The following is a 23206-nucleotide window of genomic DNA, read 5'->3' as shown; positions in this document are numbered from 1 at the left end:
AGGTGGGGGAGGGGAAAATTTGGGGTTTTTTTGGGAGGGGAAAAACCCCAAAATTTGGGATTTTTGCCCCATTTTGGGACAGAACAAATTCGGAGCCCTGAGGGACGAGGAGGAGGAGGAGGAAGAGGAGGAGGAGGATGAGGAAGGAGCTCGGAAGGGGAGCGAGAACGTGAGTTTGGGGTGGGGGGGGAGGGGATTTTGGGGGGATTTTGGGGGATTTTGGGATGTTTCTGGAATATTTGAGAGAATTTTGGGGATGTTTTGGGGATTTTTTTGGGGTATTTTAAAATATTAAATAAAATATTAGATAAAAAATTAAAATTTAAAATACTTTAAGATATTTTGGCGATTTTTGGAGGGATTTTTTTTTTTTTTTGGGGGAGTTTGAGGGGTTTTGGGGTGTTTTGTGAGATTTTTGGTTTATTTCAGGATATTTTGGGGGTATTTTGGGGTATTTAAGGATATTTTTGGGATATTTTTGGGCTGGTTTTGGATATTTTAGGATATTTTGTGATATTTTGGGATGTTTTTGGGGATTTTTTGGGGGATATTTTGGGATGTTTTTGGGATTTTTTGGGGATATTTTGGGATGTTTTTTGGGATGTTTTTGGATATTTTGGGATATTTTTGGATATCTTGGGATATTTTGGGATATTTTGGGATATTTTTTGGATATTTTGGGATGTTTTTGGGGTATTTGGGATATTTTAGGATGTTTTTGGGGTATTTTTGGGTATTTTGGGATGTTTTTGGATATTTTGGGATGTTTTGGGGTTGTTTTTGGATACTTTGGGATATCTTGGGATATTTTTGGATATTTTTGGATATTTTGGGATGTTTTTGGGGCATTTTTGGGGCGTTTTGGGATAAACTTTGGGATATTTTGGATGTTTTTGGGTCCCTCCCCAGGAGCAGGAGGAAGGGGCGGGGCCGAGGGCGGGGCCGGATCCGCGAATCAGCAAAAAGGAGAAGAAGAAGATGAAGAAACAGGTGAGGGGGCGGGGCTTAGCATTCAAATCAGTGGGCGTGGCCTGTGGTGGGCGTGGCTATGGGTGTGGCCTAAGCAGGCGGGTGATTTGTGGGTGTGGCTCTTGGTGGGCGTGGCCTGAGCGTGGCCCTGCCCCCAGAGTTTGATTGACAGGTGGGCGTGTCCCTCTGACCCTGGCCCCGCCCCCAGGCGGAGTTTGATTGACAGGTGGGGGAGTCAGTGATAAGTGGGCGTGTCCCCCTGACCTTGGCCCCGCCCCCAGGCAGAGTTTGATTGACAGGTGGGGGCGTCAGGGAGAAGTGGGCGTGTCTCATTCACTGGCCCCGCCCCCAGGCGGAGTTTGATTGACAGGTGGGGGTATCAGGGATAAGTGGGCGTGTCTCATTCACTGGCCCCGCCCCCAGGCGGACTTTGATTGACAGGTGGGGGTGTCAGTGATAAGCGGGTGTGTCTCATTCACTGGCCCCGCCCCCAGGTGGAGTTTGATTGACAGGTGGGGGTGTCAGGGAGAAGTGGGCGTGTCCCCAGTGGGTGGGCGTGTCTCATTCACTGGCCCCACCCCCAGGCAGTTTGATTGACAGGTGGGGGTGTCAGTGAGAAGTGGGCGTGTCCCTCTGACCTTGGCCCCGCCCCCAGGCGGAGTTTGATTGACAGGTGGGGGTGTCAGGGATAAGTGGGCATGTCCCTCTGACCTTGGCCCCGCCCCAGGCAGTTTGATTGACAGGTGGGGGGGGTCAGTGATAAGTGGGCGTGTCCCTGGTGGGTGGGCGTGTCCCCTGACCCTGGCCCCGCCCCCAGGCGGAGTTTGAGCGCCAGGTGAGGGTGTCAGTGAGAAGTGGGCGTGTCCCCAGTGGGTGGGCGTGTCTCATTCACTGGCCCCGCCCCCAGGCGGAGTTTGAGCGCCAGGTGGGCGTGTCCCCAGTGGGTGGGCGTGTCCCCCTGACCCTGGCCCCGCCCCCAGGCGGAGTTTGAGCGCCAGGTTGCGTCGCTGCGCGCTGCGGCCGCCTCGGGGGACGGCGACTTCGCGGTGTCGCAGGCGGAGCTGTCGTCGCGACAGGCGATGCTGGAGAACGCCTCCGACATCAAGGTGAGGGGGGAAACACACCTGGGGAGGGGGAAAACACCTGGGGAGGGGGAAATACACCTGGGGAGGGGGAAATACACCTGGGGAGGGGGAAATACACCTGGGGAGGGGGAAATACACCTGGGGAGGGGGAAACACACCTGGGGAGGGGTGAAAATACACCTGGAGAAGGGGGAAATACACCTGGAGAGGGGGAAACACACCTGGGGAGGGGTGAAAATACACCTGGGGAGGGGGAAAACACCTGGGGAGGGGGGAAACACCTGGGGAGGGGGAAATACACCTGGGGAGGGGGGAAACACACCTGGGGAGGGGTGAAAATACACCTGGGGAGGGGGAAAACACCTGGGGAGGGGGAAAATACACCTGGAGAGGAGGGAAAATACACCTGGGGAGGGGAAAATACACCTGGAGATGGAAAAATACACCTGGTGAGGGGGAAAACACACCTGGGGAGGGGAAAAACACCTGGGGAGGGGGAAATACACCTGGGGAGGGGGGAAATACACCTGGGGAGGGGTGAAAATACACCTGGGGAGGGGAAAATACACCTGGGGGGGTTAAAACACACCTGGAGAGGGGGAAAACACCTGGGGAGGGTGAAATACACCTGGAGAAGGGGGAAATACACCTGGGGAGGGGTGAAAATACACCTGGGGAGGTCAGGACACACCTGGAGAGGGGTGAAAATACACCTGGGGAGGGGAAAACACCTGGGGAGGGGTGAAAATACACCTGGAGAGGGGGAAAACACCTGGGGAGGGGTGAAAATACACCTGGGGAGGGGGAAAACACCTGGGGAGGGGGAAAACACCTGGGGAGGGGGAAATACACCTGGGGAGGGGTGAAAATACACCTGGGGAGGGGGGAGACACTTGGGGAGAGGGGAAACATCTGGGGCGGGTGAAAATACACCTGGGGAGGGGTGAAAACACACCTGGAGAAGGGGGAAATACACCTGGGGAGGGGAAAATACACCTGGAAAAGGGGGAAATACACCTGGAGAGGGGGAAACACACCTGGGGAGAGGTGAAAATACACCTGGGGAGGGGGAAAACACCTGGGGAGGGGTGAAAACACACCTGGAGAGGGGAAAATACACCTGGTGGGGTCAGAACACAGCTGGAGAGGGGTGAAAATACACCTGGGGGGGTTAAAACACACCTGGAGGGGTCAGAACACACCTGGAGAGGGGGGAAAATGCACCTGGGGAGGGTGAAATACACCTGGGGGGGTTAAAACACACCTGGAGAGGGTGAAATACACCTGGGGAGGGGTGAAAATACACCTGGAGAGGGTGAAATACACCTGGTGGGGCCAGAACACAGCTGGGGAGGGGTGAAAATACACCTGGAGGGGAGAAAAGCCAGCTGAGGGGAGTAAAAACACACCTGGGAACCTCAAAGTTCACCTGGGTTACCTCAAATTTGGTTTTTTCCTGTTTCTCCCCTTTCTCCCTGTTCCCATCCCCATTTTTTCCCGTTTTCCCGTGTTTCCCCCTCATTTTTTCCCATTCCCATCCCCATTTTTCCCGTTTTTTCCCGTTTTCCCGTGTTTTCTCCCCATTTTCCCGTGTTTTCTCCCCGTTTTTCCCGTTTTCCCCTGTTTCCTCCCCATTTTCCCCCATTCCCATTCCCATTTTTCCCGTTTTCCCGTTTTCTCCCCGTTTTCCCATTTTCCCATGTTTTCTCCCCATTTTCCCCATTTTCCCCTGTTTTCTCCCCATTTTCTCCCCGTTTTCCCCATTTTCCCCTGTTTTCTCCCCATTTTCCCATTTTCTCCCCATTTTCCCGTTTTCTCCCCGTTTTTCCCGTTTTCCCGTGTTTTCTCCCCATTTTCCCGTTTTCCCGTTTTCTCCCCATTTTCCCCTGTTTTCTCCCCATTTTCCCGTTTTCTCCCCATTTTTCCCGTTTTCCCGTGTTTTCTCCCCGTTTTTCCCGTTTTCCCGTGTTTTCTCCCCGTTTTTCCCATTTTCCCGTGTTTCCCCCCCGTTTTTTCTTGTTTTCTCCCCATTTTCTCCCCGTTTTTCCCATTTTTCCCCTGTTTTCTCCCCGTTTTTTCCCATTTTCCCCCGTTTTCTCCCCATTTTCCCGTTTTCTCCCCATTTTTCCCCATTCCCATCCCCATTTTTCCCATTTTCCCGTGTTTTCTCCCCGTTTTTCCCGTTTTCCCGTTTTTTCCCATTTCCCCCTGTTTCCCCCCCGTTTTCTCCCCATTTTCCCCTGTTTTCTCCCCGTTTTCCCAGCTGGAGAAGTTCAGTATCTCGGCTCACGGGAAGGAGCTCTACGTCAACGCCGACCTCAACATCGTGGCCGGGCGGCGCTACGGGCTGGTGGGGCCCAACGGGTGAGGATTGGGGAGAAATCCCGGGATTTCGGGAAAAACCCCGAGATTCCGGGAAAAAATCCCAGGGATTGGGGAGAAATCCCGGGATTTTGGGAAAAATCCCAGGGATTGGGGAGAAATCCCGGGATTTTGGGAAAAACCCTGAGATTTCAGGAAAAAATCCGAGGGATTGGGGAGAAATCCCGGAATTTTGGGAAAAATCCTGAGATTTCAGGAAAAAATCCCAGGGTTTTGGGAAAAATCCCAGGGGTTGGGGAGAAATCCCGGGATTTTGGGAAAAACCCTAAGATTGCAGGAAAAAATCCCGGGATTTTGGGAAAAACACTGAGATTTCGGGAAAAAATCCCAGGGATTGGGGAGAAATCCCAGGATTTTGGGAAAAATCCCAGGGATTGGGGAGAAATCCAGGGGTTTTGGGAAAAATCCTGAGATTTCAGGAAAAAATCCCAGGGATTGGGGAGAAATCCTGAGATTTCAGGAAAAAATCCCATGGATTGGGGAGAAATCCTGAGATTTCAGGAAAAAATCCCATGGATTGGGGAGAAATCCTGGGATTTTGGGAAAAATCCTGAGATTTCAGGAAAAAATCCCGGGATTTTGGAAAAAATCCTGACATTTCAGGAAAAAATCCCACGGATTGGGGAGAAAATCCCAGGGATTGGGGAGAAATCCCGGGGTTTTGGGAAAAATCCCACGGATTGGGGACAGATCCCGGGATTTTGGCTTTCCAGGATTTGGGCTCATTCCTGTTGTTTTTGGGTTCATTCCGGGTGTTTTGGGTTCATTCCAGGTGTTTTTGGGTTCATTCTCGGTGTTTTTGGGTTCATTCCCGTTGTTTTTGGGTTCATTCTCGGTGTTTTTGGGTTCATTCCCGTTGTTTTTGGGTTCATTCCGGGTGTTTTTGGGGTAATTCCGGGTGTTTTTGGGTTCATTCCGGGTGTTTTTGGGTTCATTCCCGTTGTTTTTGGGTTCATTCTCGGTGTTTTTGGGTTCATTCCGGGTGTTTTTGGGGTAATTCCGGGTGTTTTTGGGTTCATTCTGGGTGTTTTTGGGTTCATTCCGGGTGTTTTTGGGGTAATTCCGGGTGTTTTTGGGTTCATTCCGGGTGTTTTTGGGTTCATTCCGGGTGTTTTTGGGTTCATTCCCGTTGTTTTTGGGTTCATTCCCGTTGTTTTTGGGTTCGTTCCCGTTGTTTTTGGGTTCATTCCGGGTGTTTTGGGTTCATTCCAGGTGTTTTGGGGTTCATTCTGGGTGTTTTTGGGTTCATTCTGGGTGTTTTTGGGTTCATTCTCGGTGTTTTGGGTTCATTTCAGGTGTTTTTGGGTTCATTCTCGGTGTTTTTGGGTTCATTCTCGGTGTTTTTGGGTTCATTCCGGGTGTTTTTGGGTTCATTCTTGGTGTTTTTGGGTTCATTCCGGGTGTTTTTGGGTTCATTCCTGGTGTTTTTGGGGTAATTTTGGGTGGTTTTGGGTGTTGTGCAGGAAGGGGAAGACGACGCTGCTGAAGCACATCGCAAACAGAGCCCTCAACATCCCCCCCAACATCGACGTGCTGCTCTGTGAGCAAGGTGAGCACACCTGGACACACCTGGGGACACCTGGGGACACCTGAGATACACCTGGGGACACCTGGGGACACCTGGACACACCTGGGGACACCTGGGGACACACCTGGGGACACCTGGGGACACCTGGATACACCTGGACACACCTGGGGACCAGCTGGGGACACCTGGGGACACCTGAGATACACCTGGGGACATCTGAGACACACCTGGGGACACCTGGGGACAGCTGGGGACACCTGGGGACATCTGAGACACACCTGGACACACCTGGGGACACTTGGGGACACCTGGGATGTACCCAGGGGCACTGGGGAGTTCACCTGTCTCTCACCTGTGCAGAGGTGATGGCCGATGACACACCTGCCATCCAGGCTGTTCTCCGTGCTGACACTCCAGTGTGGTTACCCGTGGTTACCTGTGGTTACCTGTACATTTACCTGTACATTTACCTGTACATTTACCTGTATTTACCTGTGCAGAGGTGATGGCCGATGACACACCTGCCGTCCAGACTGTTCTCAGAGCTGACACCCCAGTGTGGTTACCCATGGTTACCTGTGGTTACCTGTACATTTACCTGTACATTTACCTGTATTTACCTGTGTGTTCACCTGTCTCTCACCTGTGCAGAGGTGATGGCTGATGACACACCTGGGGTCCAGGCTGTTCTCAGAGCTGACACCCCAGTGTGGTTACCCATGGTTACCTGTGTTTACCTGTACATTTACCTGTGTTTACCTGTATTTACCTGTCCAGAGGTGATGGCTGATGACACACCTGCGGTCCAGGCTGTTCTCAGAGCTGACACCCCAGTGTGGTTACCCATGGTTACCTGTGGTTACCTGTACATTTACCTGTACATTTACCTGTATTTATCTGTACATTTACCTGTGTTTACCTGTGCAGAGGTGATGGCTGATGACACACCTGCCGTCCAGGCTGTTCTCAGAGCCGACACTCAGCGCCTGCGGCTCCTGGACGAGGAGCGGCGCCTGCAGGGGCTGCTGGAGAGCGGAGACGACGCGGCCGCAGAGAGACTGGAGAAGGTACCTGAGACACACCTGGGGACACCTGAGACACACCTGGATACAGCTGGGATACACCTGGGGACACCTGAGATACACCTGGGATACACCTGGATACAGCTGGGGACACCTGAGACACACCTGGATACACCTGGGGACACCTGGGGACACCTGAGACACACCTGGATACACCTGGGATACACCTGGGATATACCTGGATACACCTGGATACAGCTGGGATACACCTGGGGACACCTGGATACACCTGGGATACACCTGGGAACACCTGGGATACACCTGGATACACCTGGACACACCTGGATACACCTGGGATACACCTGGGGACACCTGGGGACACCTGAGGACACCTGGGATACACCTGGGGACACCTGAGACACACCTGGGAACACCTGGGGACACCTGGACACACCTGAGATACACCTGGGGACACCTGGGGACACCTGAGATACAGCTGGGGACACCTGGGATACAGCTGGGATACACCTGGGGACACCTGAGACACACCTGGGTACACCTGGGGATATCTGGATACACATGGGGTACACCTGGATACACCTGGGGATACCTGGGGCGGGTGTCACACACACACCTGGGGGTGTCGCACACACACCTGAGGGGTGTCACACACACCTGAGGGTGTCACACACACACCTGGGGGTGTCACACACACCTGGGGGTGTCACACACACACCTGAGGGTGTCACACACACACCTGGGGGTGTCACACACACACCTGGGGGTGTCACACACACCTGTACACCCCAGGTGACCTGTCTCTGTCTCTCTCACCTGTGCAGGTGTACGAGGAGCTGCGGGCCACAGGCACACACACACACCTGGGGGTACCTGAGGGGTGTCACACACACACCTGAGGGGTGTCACACACACACCTGAGGGGTGTCACACACACACCTGAGGGGTGTCACACACACCTGAGGGGTGTCACACACACACCTGAGGGGTGTCACACACACACCTGTACACCCCAGGTGACCTGTCTCTGTCTCACCTGTGCAGGTGTACGAGGAGCTGCGGGCCACAAGCACACACAGGCACACCTGAGGGGTGTCACACACACCTGGGGGTGTCACACACACACCTGAGGATGTGTCACACACACACCTGGGGGTGTCACACACACACCTGTACACCCCAGGTGACCTGTCTCTGTCTGTCTCACCTGTGCAGGTGTACGAGGAGCTGCGGGCCACAGGCACACACACACACACACCTGGGGGTACCTGAGGGGTGTCACACACACCTGGACACACCTGTACACCCCAGGTGACCTGTCTCTCTCTCACCTGTGCAGGTGTACGAGGAGCTGCGGGCCACAGGCACACACACACCTGGGGGTGTCACACACACACCTGGACACACCTGGGGGTACCTGAGGGGTGTCACACACACCTGGACACACCTGTACACCCCAGGTGACCTGTTTCTGTCTCACCTGTGCAGGTGTACGAGGAGCTGCGGGCCAGGCACACACACACACCTGGGGGTGTCACACACACACCTGAGGGTGTCACACACACACCTGGGGGTGTCACACACACACCTGGGGGTGTCACACACACCTGAGGGTGTCACACACACACCTGGGGGTACCTGAGGGGTGTCACACACACACCTGGACACACCTGTACACCCCAGGTAACCTGTCTCTGTGTCTCTCACCTGTGCAGGTGTACGAGGAGCTGCGGGCCAGGCACACACACACACACACCTGGGGGTGTCACACACACACCTGGGGGTGTCACACACACACCTGGGGGTGTCACACACACACCTGTACCCCCCAGGTAACCTGTCTCTCTCTCACCTGTGCAGGTGTACGAGGAGCTGCGGGCCACAGGTGCGGCGGCGGCCGAGGCCAAGGCGCGGCGGATCCTGGCCGGGCTCGGCTTCACCCCCGAGATGCAGAACAGGAGCACCCGGAAATTCTCCGGGGGGTGGAGGATGAGGGTGTCCCTGGCCAGGTGAGACAGGTGAGGGTGTCCCTGGCCAGGTGAGACAGGTGAGGGTGTCCCTGGCCAGGTGAGACAGGTGGGGACAGGTGAGGGTGTCCCTGGCCAGGTGAGACAGGTGAGGGTGTCCCTGGCCAGGTGAGGGTGTCCCTGGCCAGGTGAGACAGGTGAGGGTGTCCCTGGCCAGATGAGCACAGCAGGGGCAGGTGAGGGTGTGCCTGGCCAGGTGAGCTCAGGTGGGGACAGGTGAGGGTGTCCATGGCCAGGTGAGACAGGTGAGGGTGTCCCTGGCCAGGTGAGACAGGTGAGGGTGTCCCTGGCCAGGTGAGACAGGTGAGGGTGTCCCTGGCCAGGTGAGACAGGTGGGACAGGTGAGGGCATGGGGGGACAGGTGAGGGTGTCCATGGCCAGGTGAGCACCAGGGGGGACAGGTGGGGACACGGGGGGGAGATGGGGGGGCTTTGGGTGGTCCCAGGTGTCCCCAGGTGTATCCCAGGTGTCCCCAGGTGTCCCCAGGTGTCCCCAGCTGTCCCCAGCTGTCCCCAGGTGTCCCAAGCTGTCCCCAGGTGTCCCCAGGTGCATTCCCAGATGTCCCCAGGTGTCCCCAGCTGTCCCCAGGTGTCCCCAGGTGTCCCCAGATGTCCCCAGGTGTCCCCAGGTGTCCCCAGGTGTCCCCAGCTGTCCCCAGGTGTATCTCAGGTGTGTCCCCAGGTGTGTCCCCAGGTGTCCCCAGGTGTCCCCAGCTGTCCCCAGGTGTCCCCAGGTGTGTCCCCAGGTGTATCCCACCTGTGTCTCCTCAGGGCTCTGTTCCTGGAGCCGACGCTGTTGATGTTGGACGAGCCCACCAATCACCTGGACCTGAACGCCGTCATCTGGCTCAACAAGTGCGGGAAAATCCGGGAATTCCGGCAATTCCGGGACCTTCCGGAACCTTCCGGAACCTTCCCCAACCCCCAGGGGATTTTGGGGAATTTTCAGGAATTTTTGGGGGGGAATTTCCCCGAATCCCGGGAATTTCTGGGGGAGTTTTGGGGAATTTCGGGGTTTTTTGGGAAGGCGGGATTTGGGATTTGGGATTTGGGAATTTTGGGAATTTGGGAATTGGGGGGTTCTGAGGTGCTGGGGGGTGCCAGAATTCCCATTTTTTTCCCCCAAATTCCCGTCTTTCCCTTAGAATTCCTGTTTTTCTTGTCCAAATTATTATTTTTCCCCCAAAATTCCCACTTTATCTCCCAAATCTCCTGGTTTTTTCCCCCCAAATTCCCATTTTCCCCCCCAAATTCTCATTTCCCCCCAACTTCCCATTCTTTTCTCCAAAATCCACATTTTTTCCCCCAAAATTCCCAATTTTTCCCCAAAATTTCCCATTTTTCCCCCAAAATTCCCATTTTTCCCCCAAAATTCCCATTTTTCCCCCCAACTTCCCATTCTTTCCCCCCAAATTCCCAATTTTTCCCCCAAAATTCCCATTTTTCCCCAAAAATTCCCATTTTTTCCCCCAAAATTCCCATTTTTCCCCTCAACTTCCCATTCTTTCCCCCAAATTCCCAATTTTTCCCCCAAAATTCCCATTTTTTCCCCCAGAATTCCCATTTTCCCCCCAAAATTCCCATTTTTTCCCCCAGAATTCCCTTTTTTCCCCCAAAATTCCCATTTTTCCCCCAAAATTCCCATTTTTCCCCCAAAATTCCCATTTTTTCCCCCAGAATTCCCATTTTTCTCCCCAAAATTCCCATTTTTCCCCCAAAATTCCCAATTTTTCCCCCAAAATTCCCTTTTTTTCCCCTCAATTTCTGATCTTTTACTCAGAAATTCCCATTTTTTTCCCCCAAATTCTCATTTCCCCCCAACTTCCCATTCTTTCCCCCAAAATTCCCAATTTTTCTCCCAAAATTCCCAATTTTTCCCTGAAAATTCCCATTTTTCCCCAAAAATTCCCATTTTTTCCCCCAAAATTCCCATTTTTTCCCCCAGAATTCCCATTTTTTCCTCCAAAATTCCCATTTTCCCCCAAAAATTCCCATTTTTTCCCCCAGAATTCCCTTTTTTCTCCCAAAATTCCCATTTTTCCCCCAAAATTCCCATTTTTTCCCCCAAAATTCTCATTTTCCCCCAAAAATTCCCATTTTTTCCCCCAGAATTCCCTTTTTTCCCCCAAAATTCCCATTTTTCCCCCAAAATTCCCATTTTTTTCTCCCAAAATTCCCATTTTTCCCCCAAAATTCCCATTTTTTCCCCCAAAATTCTCATTTTCCCCCCAAAATTCCCATTTTCTCTCCCCAAATTCCCATTTCCACCCCCAAATTCCCATTTTTCCCCCCAAATCCCTGTTTTTTTTCCCCCAAATCCCCATTTTTCTCCCCCAATCCCCGTTTTTTTCCCAAATCCGCCGTTTTTCGCCCCGATTCCCGCAGTTACCTGCAGGGCTGGAAGAAAACGCTGCTGGTGGTGTCGCACGACCAGGGGTTCCTGGACGACGTCTGCACCGACATCATCCACCTGGATTCCCAGAGATTGCACTACTACCGCGGGAATTACAGTGAGAATCCCCAAATTTGGGTGGAAAAAGGGAAAAAACGGGAAAAACGGGGAAAAAATGGGAAAAAATGGGAAAAAATGGGAAAAAACGGGGAAAAAATGGGGGAAATGGAAAAAAACTGGGGAAATGGGAGGTGATCCACCTGGATTCCCAGAGATTGCACTGCTACTGCGGGAATTACAGTGAGAATCCCCAAATTTGGGTGGAAAAAGGGAAAAAACGGGAAAAACGGGGAAAAAATGGGAAAAAACGGGAAAAAACAGGAAAAAATGGGAAAAAATGGGGGGAAAATGGGGGAAATGGGAACTGATCCAGCTGGATTCCCAGAGATTGCACTACTACCGCGGGAATTACAGTGAGAATCCCCAAATTTGGGTGGAAAAAGGGAAAAAACGGGAAAAACGGGGAAAAAAATGTGAAAAAACGGGAAAAAACGGGAAAAAATGGGAAAAAAAGGGAAAAAAACTGGGGAAATGAGAGGTGATCCAGCTGGATTCCCAGAGATTGCACTGCTACCGCGGAAATTACAGTGAGAATCCCGGGATTTGGGTGGAAAAAGGGAAAAAACGGGAAAAAACGGGGGAAAAATGGGAAAAAACGGGAAAAAAATGGGGAAAAACGGGAAAAAATGGGAAAAAATGGGGGGAAAATGGGGGAAATGGGAGCTGATCCAGCTGGATTCCCAGAGATTGCATTGCTACTCTGGGAATTACAGTGAGAATCCCGGATTTTGGGTGGAAAAAGGGAAAAAATGGGAAAAAACGGGGAAAAAATGTGAAAAAACGGGAAAAAACGGGAAAAAAATGGGGAAAATGGGAAAAAAACTGGGGAAATGAGAGGTGATCCACCTGGATTCCCAGAGATTGCACTGCTACCGCGGGAATTACAGTGAGAATCCTGGGATTTGGGTGGAAAAAGGGAAAAAATGGGAAAAACGGGGAAAAACAGCAAAAAATGGGAAAAACGGGAAAAAAATGGGAAAAAATGGAAAAAAACGAGGGAAATGGGAACTGATCCAGCTGGATTCCCAGAGATTGCACTACTACCGCGGGAATTACAGTGAGAATCCCGGATTTTGGGTGGAAAAAGGGAAAAAACAAGAAAAAACGGGAAAAAAATGGGAAAAAAACAGCAAAAAATGGGAAAAAACGGGGAAAAAATGGGAAAAAAAGGGAAAAAAACTGGGGAAATGAGAGGTGATCCAGCTGGATTCCCAGAGATTGCACTGCTACCGCGGGAATTACAGTGAGAATGCCTGAATTTGGGTGGAAAAAGGGAAAAAACGGGAAAAAACGGGGAAAAAATGTGAAAAAATGTGAAAAAACAGGAAAAAAATGGAAAAAATGGGGGGAAAATGGGGGGAATGGGAACTGATCCAGCTGGATTCCCAGAGATTGCACTACTACCGCGGGAATTACAGTGAGAATCCCGGATTTTGGGTGGAAAAAGGGAAAAAACGGGGAAAAAAGGGGGAAAAAATGTGAAAAAGCGGGAAAAAACGGGAAAAAAATGGGAAAAAACGGGAAAAAATGGGAAAATTAAAAAGAAACGGGGGAAACAGGAGCTGATTCACCTGGATTCCCAGAGATTGCACTGCTACCATGAGAATTACAGTGAGAATTCCCAGTATTCCAGGAGTTTTGGGTGGAAAAAAGGTGAAAATGGGAAAAGATGGGAAAAACCAGGAAAAAAAGGGGGAAAAATGGGAAAAAACGGGAAAAAATGGGAAAAAATTGGTGAAATTGGGAGTTTGTCCACTTGGATTCTCAGTGGTTGTGCCGGTGGTGTGGGAATTTCGGTGAGAAATCCCAAGAATTCCTGGAATTTTGGGTGGAAAAAGGGTGAAAATGTGAGAGAAAAGGGAAAAAAACGGGAAAAAATTGGAAAAATTGGAAATAAAAGGGGAAAACCGGGGGGGAAAGAGGGAAAAATGGGAAAAATGGGGGGAAATGTGGGAATGGAAGGGAAAAATGGGGATTGGGGCCCGGAAGGAGCCGGAATTCCCGGGAATTTTGGGATTGCAGTGACCTTTAAGAAGATGTACCAGCAGAAACAGAAGGAGCTGATGAAACAATTCGAGAAACAGGAGAAGAAACTGAGAGACCTCAAAGCCGGGGGGAAATCCACCAAGCAGGCGGTGAGGGATTCCCGGGAGCCCAAAATCCCAAAATCTCGGGAACTGAGCCCAAAATCCCTGGGAATTTCAGCCCCAAAATCCTCAGAATTGTGGCCCTAAAATCCTTGGGGTCTGCATCCCAAATTCTCAGGATTTGAGCCCAAAATCCCTGGGAACTGAGCCCTGAATCCCTGGGATTTGAGCTCAAAAACGCCCAGGATCTGAACCCCAAAATCCCTGGAATTTCAGTTCAAAAATCTCAGGAATTTGAGCCCCAAAATCCCTGGAATTTCATCCTCCAAACCCCTGGAATCTTGACCCCAAAACCCATGGAATTTTAGACTCAAAATCCCAGGAATTTCATCCCCAAAACTCCTGGAATTTCGATCCCAAATCCCTGGAATTTCAATCCCAAACCCCTGGAATTTCATCCCCAAAACCCCAGGAATTTTAGACTCAAAATCCCAGGAATTTCATCCCCAGAATCCCAAGAATTTTAGACTCAGAATCCCCAGATTTTCAACCCCCAAACTCCTGGAATTTCGATCCCAAACCCCTGGAATCTTAAGCCCAAAATCCCAGGAATTTTAGTCTCAAAATCCTGGGAATTTCAACCCCAAAATCCCAGGAATTTTAGTCTCAAAATCCCAGGAATTTCATCCCCAAAATCCCAGGAATTTTAGACTCAAAATCCCCAGATTTTCAACCCCCAAATCCCTGAAATTTCGATCCCAAATCCCAGGAATTTTAACCCCAAAATCCCAGGAATTTTCAGCTCCAAATCCCGGGAATTTCCACCCCGAATCCCCCGGAATTCCCGTTTTTTTTCCCCCGCAGGAGAAGCAGACGAAGGAGGCTCTGACGCGGAAGCAGCAGAAATGTCGGCGGCGGGCGCCGGACGAGGCCTCGGCCGAGGCTCCGGAGCTGCTGCGGAAACCTCGGGAATATTCCGTGCGCTTCACCTTCCCCAACCCGCCCCCCCTGAGCCCCCCCATCCTCGGCCTGCACGGTCAGCCCCGGCTCCGGGGGGAAATCCCGGGAATTCGGGGCGGGAAACGGGGTTTGGGGGGGTTTGGGGCTGGAATTTGGGGATTTGGGGTTGGAATTTGGGGGATTTGGGGCTGGAATTTGGGATTTCCAATGGAATTTTGGGGGTTTCAGGCAGGAATTTTGGGGGTTTGGGGTTGGAATTTTGGGGGTTTGGGGTTGGAATTTTGGGGGTTTGGGGCTGGAATTTGGGGATTTGGGGCTGGAATTTGGGGGGTTTGGGGGTTGGAGTTTGGGATTTCCAATGGAATTTTGGGGATTGCCATCAGGAATTTTGGAGGTTTGGGGCTGGAATTTGGGGGTTTGGGGGTTGGAATTTGGGGATTTGGGGCTGGAATTTGGGATTTCGGGTGGAATTTTGGGGGTTTGGGGCTGGAATTTTGGGGGTTTAGGGTTGGAATTTGGGGGTTTGGGGTTGGAAGTTGGGGGTTGGGGGTTGGAATTTTGGGGGTTTGGGGTTGGAATTTGGGATTTCCAATGGAATTTTGAGGGTTTGGGGTTGGAATTTTGGGGGTTTGGGGTTGGAATTTGGGGGTTTCAGGCAGGAATTTTGGGGGTTTGGGGTTGGAATTTGGGATTTCCAATGGAATTTTGGGGGTTTGGGGTTGGAATTTGGGATTTCCAATGGAATTTTGGGGGTTTGGGGCTGGAATTTGGGATTTCGGGTGGAATTTTGGGGGTTTGGGGTTGGAATTTGGGGGTTTGGGGCTGGAATTTGGGGGTTGGGGGTTGGAATTTGGGATTTCCAATGGAATTTTGGGGATTTCAGGCAGGAATTTTGGGGGTTTGGGGTTGGAATTTGGGATTTCCAATGGAATTTTGGGGGTTTGGGGGGGTTTGGGGGTTGGAATTTGGGATTTCGGGTGGAATTTTGGGGGTTTGGGGTTGGAATTTGGGGGTTTGGGGCTGGAATTTGGGATTTCGGGTGGAATTTTGGGGGTTTGGGGCTGGAATTTTGGGGGTTTGGGGCTGGAATTTGGGGGTTGGGGGTTGGAATTTGGGATTTCCAATGGAATTTTGGGGATTTCAGGCAGGAATTTTGGGGGTTTGGGGTTGGAATTTGGGATTTCCAATGGAATTTTGGGGGTTTGGGGCTGGAATTTTGGGGGTTTGGGGCTGGAATTTGGGGGTTGGGGGTTGGAATTTGGGATTTCCAATGGAATTTTGAGGGTTTGGGGTTGGAATTTTGGGGGTTTGAGGTTGGAATTTTGGATTTTGTGTGGAATTTTGGGGGTTTCAGGCAGGAATTTTGGGGGTTTAGGGTTGGAATTTGGGGGTTTGGGGTTGGAATTTTGGGGGTTTGGGGCTGGAATTTGGGATTTCGGGTGGAATTTTGGGGATTTCAGGCAGGAATTTTGGGGGTTTGGGGTTGGAATTTGGGGGTTTGGGGCTGGGGTCTGGGATTTCCAATGGAATTTTGAGGGTTTGGGGTTGGAATTTTGGGGGTTTGAGGCTGGAATTTGGGATTTCGGGTGGAATTTTGGGGGTTTGAAGTCAGAATCTGGGATTTTGGTTGGAATTTTAGGGGTTTGAATTTAAATTTGGGATTTTGGTTGGAATTTTGAGGGTTTGGGGTTGGAATTTTGGGGGTTGAAGTCATAATTTGGGATTTTGGTTGGAATTTTGGGGATTTGGGATTGGAATTTGGAAGTTTGAGCTGGAATTTTGGATTTTGTGTGGAATTTTGGGGGGTTGGGGTGGGAATTTGGGGGTTTGGGATTTCCAATGGAATTTTGAGGGTTTGGGGTTGGAATTTGGAATTTGGGATTTCCAATGGAATTTTGGGGGTTTGGGGTTGGAATTTGGGATTTCCAATGGAATTTTGAGGGTTTGGGGTTGGAATTCAGGATCTCAGGTGGAATTTTGGGGGTTTGGGGTTGGAATTTTGGGAGTTTGGGGCTGGAATTTGGGGGTTTGAGGTTGGAATTTTGGATTTTGTGTGGAATTTTGGGGGTTTGGGGTTGGAATTTGGGGGTTTGAGGCTGGAATTTGGGATCTTGGATGGAGATTTGGGGGTTCAGGTTGGAATTTTGGAGGTGTGGAATCTCAGGAAGAATTTTGGGGGTTTGGGGTTGGAATTTGGGATTTCCAATGGAATTTTGAGGGTTTGGGACTGGGGTTTGGGATCTCAGGTGGAATTTTGGAGGGTTGAGGGTGGAATTCTGGGGGTTTGGGGTGGGAATTTGGGGAGTTGGAGTCGGAATTTGGGATCTTGGATGGAATTTTGGGAGTTTGGGGCTGGAATTTTGGGGATTGAAGTCAGAATTTGGGATTTTGGGTGGAATTTTGGGGGTTTGGGACTGGAAATTGGGGAGTTGGAGTCGGAATTTGGGATCTCAGGTGGAATTTTGGGAGTTTAAAGTCAGAATTTGGGATTTTGGGTGGAGTTTTGGGGTCTCTGGGTGGGTTTTGGGATCTCAGATTGGATTTTGGGGGTCCCAAATTGGATTTTGGGGGTCCCAGGAGGGATTTTAAAGCCTCAGGTTGGGTTTTGGGCTCTTTCCCACCCCCCAAAATCCCCAATTTCCCCCCAAATCCAGGCGTGGATTTTGGCTACGAGGGCCAGGAGCTGCTGTTCCGCAACCTGGATTTTGGGATCGACATGGAATCCCGAGGTGGGACCCCCAAAACTCCCCAAAATACCCCAAAATCCCTCTGGGGGGGTTGGGGGACCCCGCCCTGACCCGGGGACCCCCCGATTTCCCCCCAAATCTCTCAGTTTGCATCGTGGGCCCCAACGGGGTGGGGAAGAGCACCCTGCTGCAGCTGCTGACCGGGGCCCTGACACCGGTAGGGACCCCGAAAACGGGAAAAGGACCCCAAAAACGGGGAGAGGGACCCCGAAAATGGGGAAAGGACCCTGAAAATGGGGAGAGGGACCCCGAAAATGGGGAGAGGGACCCCAAAAATGGGGAGAGGGACCCTGAAAATGGGGAGAGGGACCCCAAAAATGGGGAAAGGGACCCTGAAAATGGGGAGAGGGACCCCGAAAATGGGGAGAGGGACCCCGAAAATGGGGAGAGAGACCCCGAAAACGGGGAAAGGGACCCCGAAAATGGGGAGAGGGACCCCAAAAATGGGGAAAGGGACCCTGAAAATGGGGAGAGGGACCCTGAAAATGGGGAGAGGGACCCCGAAAATGGGGAGAGGGACCCTGAAAATGGGGAAAGGGACCCCAAAAATGGGGAGAGGGACCCTGAAAATGGGGAAAGGGACCCTGATAATGGGGAAAAGAACCCAAAAATGGGGAAAGGAGCCAAAAAATGGGGAGAGGGACCCCGAAAATGGGGAGAGGGACCCCGAAAATGGGGAAAGGGACCCGGAAAATGGGGAAAAAATCTGGAAAATTGGGAGGGAAAAATCCCCCAAAAATTTGGGGAGGGAAATCCCCAAAATTGGATCCGAAATGCCCCAAAATTCTTCGAAATGAGGGGGAGGGACCCCAAAAAAGAGAGAAAATTTTGGATATTTTGGGGGAGGGGAAAACCCCAAAAAATTGGGGGAGAAATTCCTGAAAATCGGGAGGGAGGAGCCTCAGATTTTGGGGGGGAAAAGCCCAAAAATGGGAAAGGAAAATCCCCCCAAAAAAGGTGGAAAATCCCAAAAAACGGGAGGGAAAAAATTCCCCTCCAAAATCGGGGGAGAAACCCCAAAATCGGGGATTTTTAACCCTTTCCCCCCCGGTTTCTCCGCAGCTCCGGGGGCAGATGAGGCGGAACCATCGCCTGGTAAAGGGGGCGGGGCCTCAAAGGGTGGGGGCGGGGCAAAAATGGGTGTGGCCACGGGGGCGTGGCCTCCAAGGGGGCGTGGTCACCTCATTACAGCTTGGTGGAAAGGGGGTGGAGCCTAAGTGGGCGTGGTTAAAGAGGGCGTGGCCCTAAAAGGGGGGCGTGGAAACATCGGAAAAGGGGGTGGAGCCTAAGTGGGCGTGGCCAAAAGGGGGCGTGGAAACATCAATCGGGGAAAGAGGAGGAGCCTCGGTGGGCGTGGCTTCACCAAAACCACAAATGCTGAAGTGGGCGTGGCCAAACCCCAACCACGCCCTCCTGCCGGTTGGTTGAGGGTGGTGTGGGCGTGTCCTTGATGGGTGGGTGTGTCTCTGATTGATGGGTGTGTCCAGTGGGTGTGTCCCTAATGGGTGGGCGTGTCTGATTGGTGTCCCCGATGGGTGGGCGTGTCCCTGACGGGTGTTTGTTCCCTGTGGGCGTGCCCCCCATGGGTGGGCGTGTCCCCGATGGGTGTTTGCCCCCGGTGGGCGTGTCCCCCATGGGTGGGCGTGTCCCCAGTGGGAGTTTGCTCCCTGTGGGCGTGTCCCCCATGGGTGGGCGTGTCCCTGATGGGTGTTTGTGTCTGGTGGGCGTGTCCCTGATGGGAGTTTGTTCCCAGTGGGTGTGTCCCCCATGGGTGGGTGTGTCCCCGATGGGTGTTTGTTCCCACTGGGTGTGTCCCCCATGGGTGGGCGTGTCCCTGACGGGTGTTTGTTCCCAGTGGGCGTGTCCCCCATGGGTGGGCGTGTCCCCAATGGGAGTTTGCTCCCGGTGGGCGTGTCCCTGAGCCGGCCCCGCCCCCCCCTGCAGAAGGTGGGGTTCTTTAACCAGCAGGCGGCCGAGCAGCTGCGGCTGGAGGAGACGGCGGCCGAGTTCCTGCAGCGCAGCTTCAACCTGGCGCACCAGGACGCGCGGCGCTGCCTCGGCCGCTTCGGCCTCGAGGGCCACGCCCACACCCTGCAGATCGCCAAGCTCTCGGGTGGGCGGGGCCCTGTGGGGGCGGGGCTGGTGGGGGAGGGGCGTGGTGACAACCTGGATGGGCGTGGTTACCATCTGAGTGGGCATGGCTGCTCCCTGGGTGGGTGTGGCTATGATGTGGGAGGCGTGGTTATCACCTGGGTGGGCGTGGTTCGTGTCTGGGTGGGCGTGGCTGATGCGGACAGGGCGTGGCTTTGTACCGCAAGGGCGTGGTTATCACCTGGGTGGGTGTGATTAGTGCCTGGGTGGGCGTGGATATCACCTGAGTGGGCGTGGTTAGCGCCAGGGTGGGCGGGGTTAGCGCCAGGGTGGGCGTGGTTTATGTCTGGGTGGGTGTGGTTCATGTCTGGGTGGGCGTGGTTAGTGTATGGGTGGGTGTGGTTAGTGTATGGGTGGGCGTGGTTAGCGCCAGGGTGGGCGTGGTTTATGTCTGGGTGGGCGTGGTTAGTGTCTGGGTGGGCGTGGTTAGCACCTGGGTGGGCGTGGTTATGATAAAGGAGGTGTGGCTTATGCCTGGGTGGGCGTGGCTACTGTATAGGAAGATTGGTTCGTGCCCGAGTGGGCGTGGTTATCACATGGGTGGGCGTGGCCAGAACCTGGAGGGGCGTGGTTTCCATGGAGAGGGCGTGGCTGTTGCAAGGGGGAGGGGCTTCCTCACATTCAGGCTTTAGGATGCGCTGGCCCTTTAAGAAAAGGGCGGGACAGGGCGTGGCCGCATTTGACGGACAGCCACGGCAGCCAATCAGCGCAGAGGGGTGGGTGGGCGTGTCCCGGCGCTGACCCCGCCCCTTTCCCGCAGGCGGGCAGAAGGCTCGGGTGGTGTTTGCGGAATTGTCCTGCCGGGAACCCGACGTGCTGATCCTGGTGAGCCCCGGGAGGGGGCGGGGCCTGGCCGGGAGGGGGCGGGGCCAGCTCTGACCACGCCCCTGTGACCTTTTGGCCTTTCTGGGTGGGGTCAGGAGGGTGTGGTGGTTTGGGGAGGGGCGTGGTTTATTCACAAGGGGAGTGGTTTATTCACGAGGGGAGTGGTTTATTCACAAGGGGAGTGGTTTATTCATGAGGGGCGTGGTTTATTCACGAGGGGCGTGGTTTATTCACGAGGGGCGTGGTTTATTCACAAGGGGAGTGGTTTATTCACGAGGGGCGTGGTTTATTCACGAGGGGAGTGGTTTATTCACAAGGGGAGTGGTTTATTCACGAGGGGCGTGGTTTATTCACGAGGGGAGTGGTTTATTCACGAGGGGCGTGGTTTATTCACGAGGGGAGTGGTTTATTCACAAGGGGAGTGGTTTATTCACGAGGGGCGTGGTTTATTCACGAGGGGCGTGGTTTATTCATGAGGGGCGTGGTTTATTCACGAGGGGCGTGGTTTATTAATGAGGGGCGTGGTTTATTCACAAGGGGAGTGGTTTATTCACGAGGGGCGTGGTTTATTCACAAGGGGAGTGGTTTATTCACAAGGGGCGTGGTTTATTCGCAAGAGGCGTGGTTTATTCACAAGGGGCGTGGTTTATTCACAAGGGGAGTGGTTTATTCACGAGGGGCGCGGTTTATTCACGAGGGGCGCGGTTTATTCACGAGGGGCGTGGTTTATTCACAAAGGGCGTGGTTTATTCACGAGGGGCGTGGTTTATTCGTGAGGGGCGTGGTTTATTCACAAGGGGCGTGGTTTATTCATGAGGAGCGTGGTTTATTCACGAGGGGCGTGGCCTGTCCTGACCACGCCCCTGAGTGACCCCTTGACCTTTCTGGAGCCGCTGTCCTCATTCAGCTCCCAGCCCTGGGCGGGGTCAGGAGGACATGGTCCCTTTAAGAAGGGGCGTGGCCTTTGCAAGGGGTGTGGCCACTCCATAAAAGGCGTATCCCCTCCCTGAGGGGCGTGGCCAGCAAGGACCACGCCCCCGTGACCTTTTGACCTTTCTGGCACTGCTCTCTTCCCCCTGCCATGGGTGGGGTCAGGAGGGCGTGGTCTCTTTAAGAAGGGGTGTGGTTTATTCCTGAGGGGTGTGGTTTATTAATGAGGGGTGTGGTTTATTAATGAGGGGTGTGGTTTATTCCTGAGGGGTGTGGTTTATTAATGAGGGGTGTGGTTTATTAATGAGGGGTGTGGTTTATCCCTGAGGGGTGTGCTTTATTAATGAGGGGTGTGGTTTATTAATGAGGGGTGTGGTTTATTAATGAGGGGTGTGGTTTATCCCTGAGGGGTGTGGTTTATCCCTGAGGGGTGTGGTTTATCCCTGAGGGGTGTGCTTTATTAATGAGGGGTGTGGTTTATTAATTAGGGGTGTGGCTTATTCTTGGGGGTGTGGTTTATTAATGAGGGGTGTGGTTTATTAATGAGGGGTGTGGTTTATCCCTGAGGGGTGTGGTTTATCCCTGAGGGGTGTGGTTTATCCTTGGGGGTGTGGTTTATTAATGAGGGGTGTGGTTTATTAATGAGGGGTGTGGTTTATTAATGAGGGGTGTGGTTTATCCCTGAGGGGTGTGGTTTATTAATGAGGGGTGTGGTTTATTAATGAAGAGTGTGGTTTATTAATGAGGGGTGTGGTTTATTAATGAGGGGTGTGGTTTATGAATGAGGGGTGTGGTTTATTAATGAGGGGTGTGGTTTATCCCTGAGGGGTGTGGTTTATTAATGAGGGGTGTGGTTTATTAATGAGGGATGTGGTTTATTAATGAGGGGTGTGGTTTATTAATGAGGGGTGTGGTTTATCCCTGGGGGTGTGGTTTATTAATGAGGGGTGTGGTTTATTAATGAGGGGTGTGGCTTATCCCTGGGGGGTGTGGTTTATTAATGAGGGGTGTGGTTTATTAATGAGGGGTGTGGTTTATTAATGAGGGGTGTGGCTTATCCCTGGGGGGTGTGGTTTATTAATGAGGGGTGTGGTTTATCCCTGAGGGGTGTGGTTTATTAATGAGGGGTGTGGTTTATTAATGAGGGGTGTGGTTTATTAATGAGGGGTGTGGTTTATCCCTGGGGGTGTGGTTTATTAATGAGGGGTGTGGTTTATTAATGAGGGATGTGGTTTATTAATGAGGGGTGTGGGTTATTAATGAGGGGTGTGGTTTATTAATGAGGGGTGTGGTTTATTCCTGAGGGGTGTGGTTTATTAATGAGGGGTGTGGTTTATTAATGAGGGGTGTGGTTTATCCCTGGGGGTGTGGTTTATTCCTGAGGGGTGTGGTTTATTAATGAGGGGTGTGTTTTATTAATGAGGGGTGTGGTTTATCCCCGAGGGGCGTGGCCTCTCTCCGAGGGGCGTGGCCTCTCCCCGAGGGGCGTGGCCTCTCCCCGAGGGGCGTGGCCTCTCCCCGAGGGGCGTGGCCATCCCTGACCACACCCAACCCCCCCCAGGACGAGCCCACCAACAACCTGGACATCGAATCCATCGACGCTTTGGCCGACGCCATCAACGAGTACAAAGGAGGTGGGGCCGGGCCGGGGCTGGGCGGGGCCGGGCGGGGCGGGGCCGGCGCGGTGACGTCACGCTGACCTCACGATGACGTCACAGCGGTGATCGTGGTGAGCCACGACGCGCGGCTGATCACCGAGACCAACTGCCAGCTGTGGGTGGTGGAGGAGCAGGGCCTGAGCCAGATCGACGGCGACTTCGAGGATTACAAACGAGAGGTGCTCGAGGCACTGGGAGAGGTGGTGGCCCTGCGGCCGCGGGACTGAGTGACCACCAGAGTGACCACTGGAGTGACCACTGGAGTGACCATCAGAGCAACCACAGTGGTCACAACGTCCACCAGAG

General features: G+C 52.8%; 1 protein-coding gene and 1 long non-coding RNA gene across 3 annotated transcripts in view; one reads left to right on the top strand and one right to left on the bottom strand.

Annotated features, from left to right (window-relative positions):
• ABCF1 (ATP binding cassette subfamily F member 1) overlaps positions 1-23206 on the top strand; it is a 28433-nt gene extending 5227 nt beyond the window's left edge. For both annotated transcript variants that reach the window (XM_058857378.1, XM_058857376.1), the window contains exons 9-26: positions 83-169; positions 910-990; positions 1950-2075; positions 4318-4418; positions 5900-5985; positions 6892-7031; positions 8865-9013; positions 9802-9885; positions 11416-11540; positions 13565-13677; positions 14494-14665; positions 17244-17318; positions 17423-17493; positions 18399-18431; positions 19281-19449; positions 20248-20312; positions 22804-22876; positions 22961-23206. In XM_058857378.1, coding sequence (XP_058713361.1) covers positions 83-169; positions 910-990; positions 1950-2075; positions 4318-4418; positions 5900-5985; positions 6892-7031; positions 8865-9013; positions 9802-9885; positions 11416-11540; positions 13565-13677; positions 14494-14665; positions 17244-17318; positions 17423-17493; positions 18399-18431; positions 19281-19449; positions 20248-20312; positions 22804-22876; positions 22961-23127 — 1917 coding nt within the window. In that variant the 3' untranslated portion in view covers positions 23128-23206. The remainder of the gene's footprint in view (positions 1-82; positions 170-909; positions 991-1949; positions 2076-4317; positions 4419-5899; positions 5986-6891; positions 7032-8864; positions 9014-9801; positions 9886-11415; positions 11541-13564; positions 13678-14493; positions 14666-17243; positions 17319-17422; positions 17494-18398; positions 18432-19280; positions 19450-20247; positions 20313-22803; positions 22877-22960) is intronic.
• LOC131588490 (uncharacterized) lies at positions 7119-7382 on the bottom strand. The gene is made up of 3 exons (XR_009279584.1): positions 7359-7382; positions 7256-7275; positions 7119-7202 (listed from the first exon to the last, which is right to left on the bottom strand). It is a non-coding gene; the product is annotated as an uncharacterized LOC131588490 (long non-coding RNA).

Source organism: Poecile atricapillus, chromosome 26 (assembly GCF_030490865.1).
Source record: "Poecile atricapillus isolate bPoeAtr1 chromosome 26, bPoeAtr1.hap1, whole genome shotgun sequence".
NCBI classification, from domain to species: domain Eukaryota; kingdom Metazoa; phylum Chordata; class Aves; order Passeriformes; family Paridae; genus Poecile; species Poecile atricapillus.
Note: the sequence above shows the minus strand (reverse complement) of the source record. Positions and strands in the feature narration are given on the sequence as shown.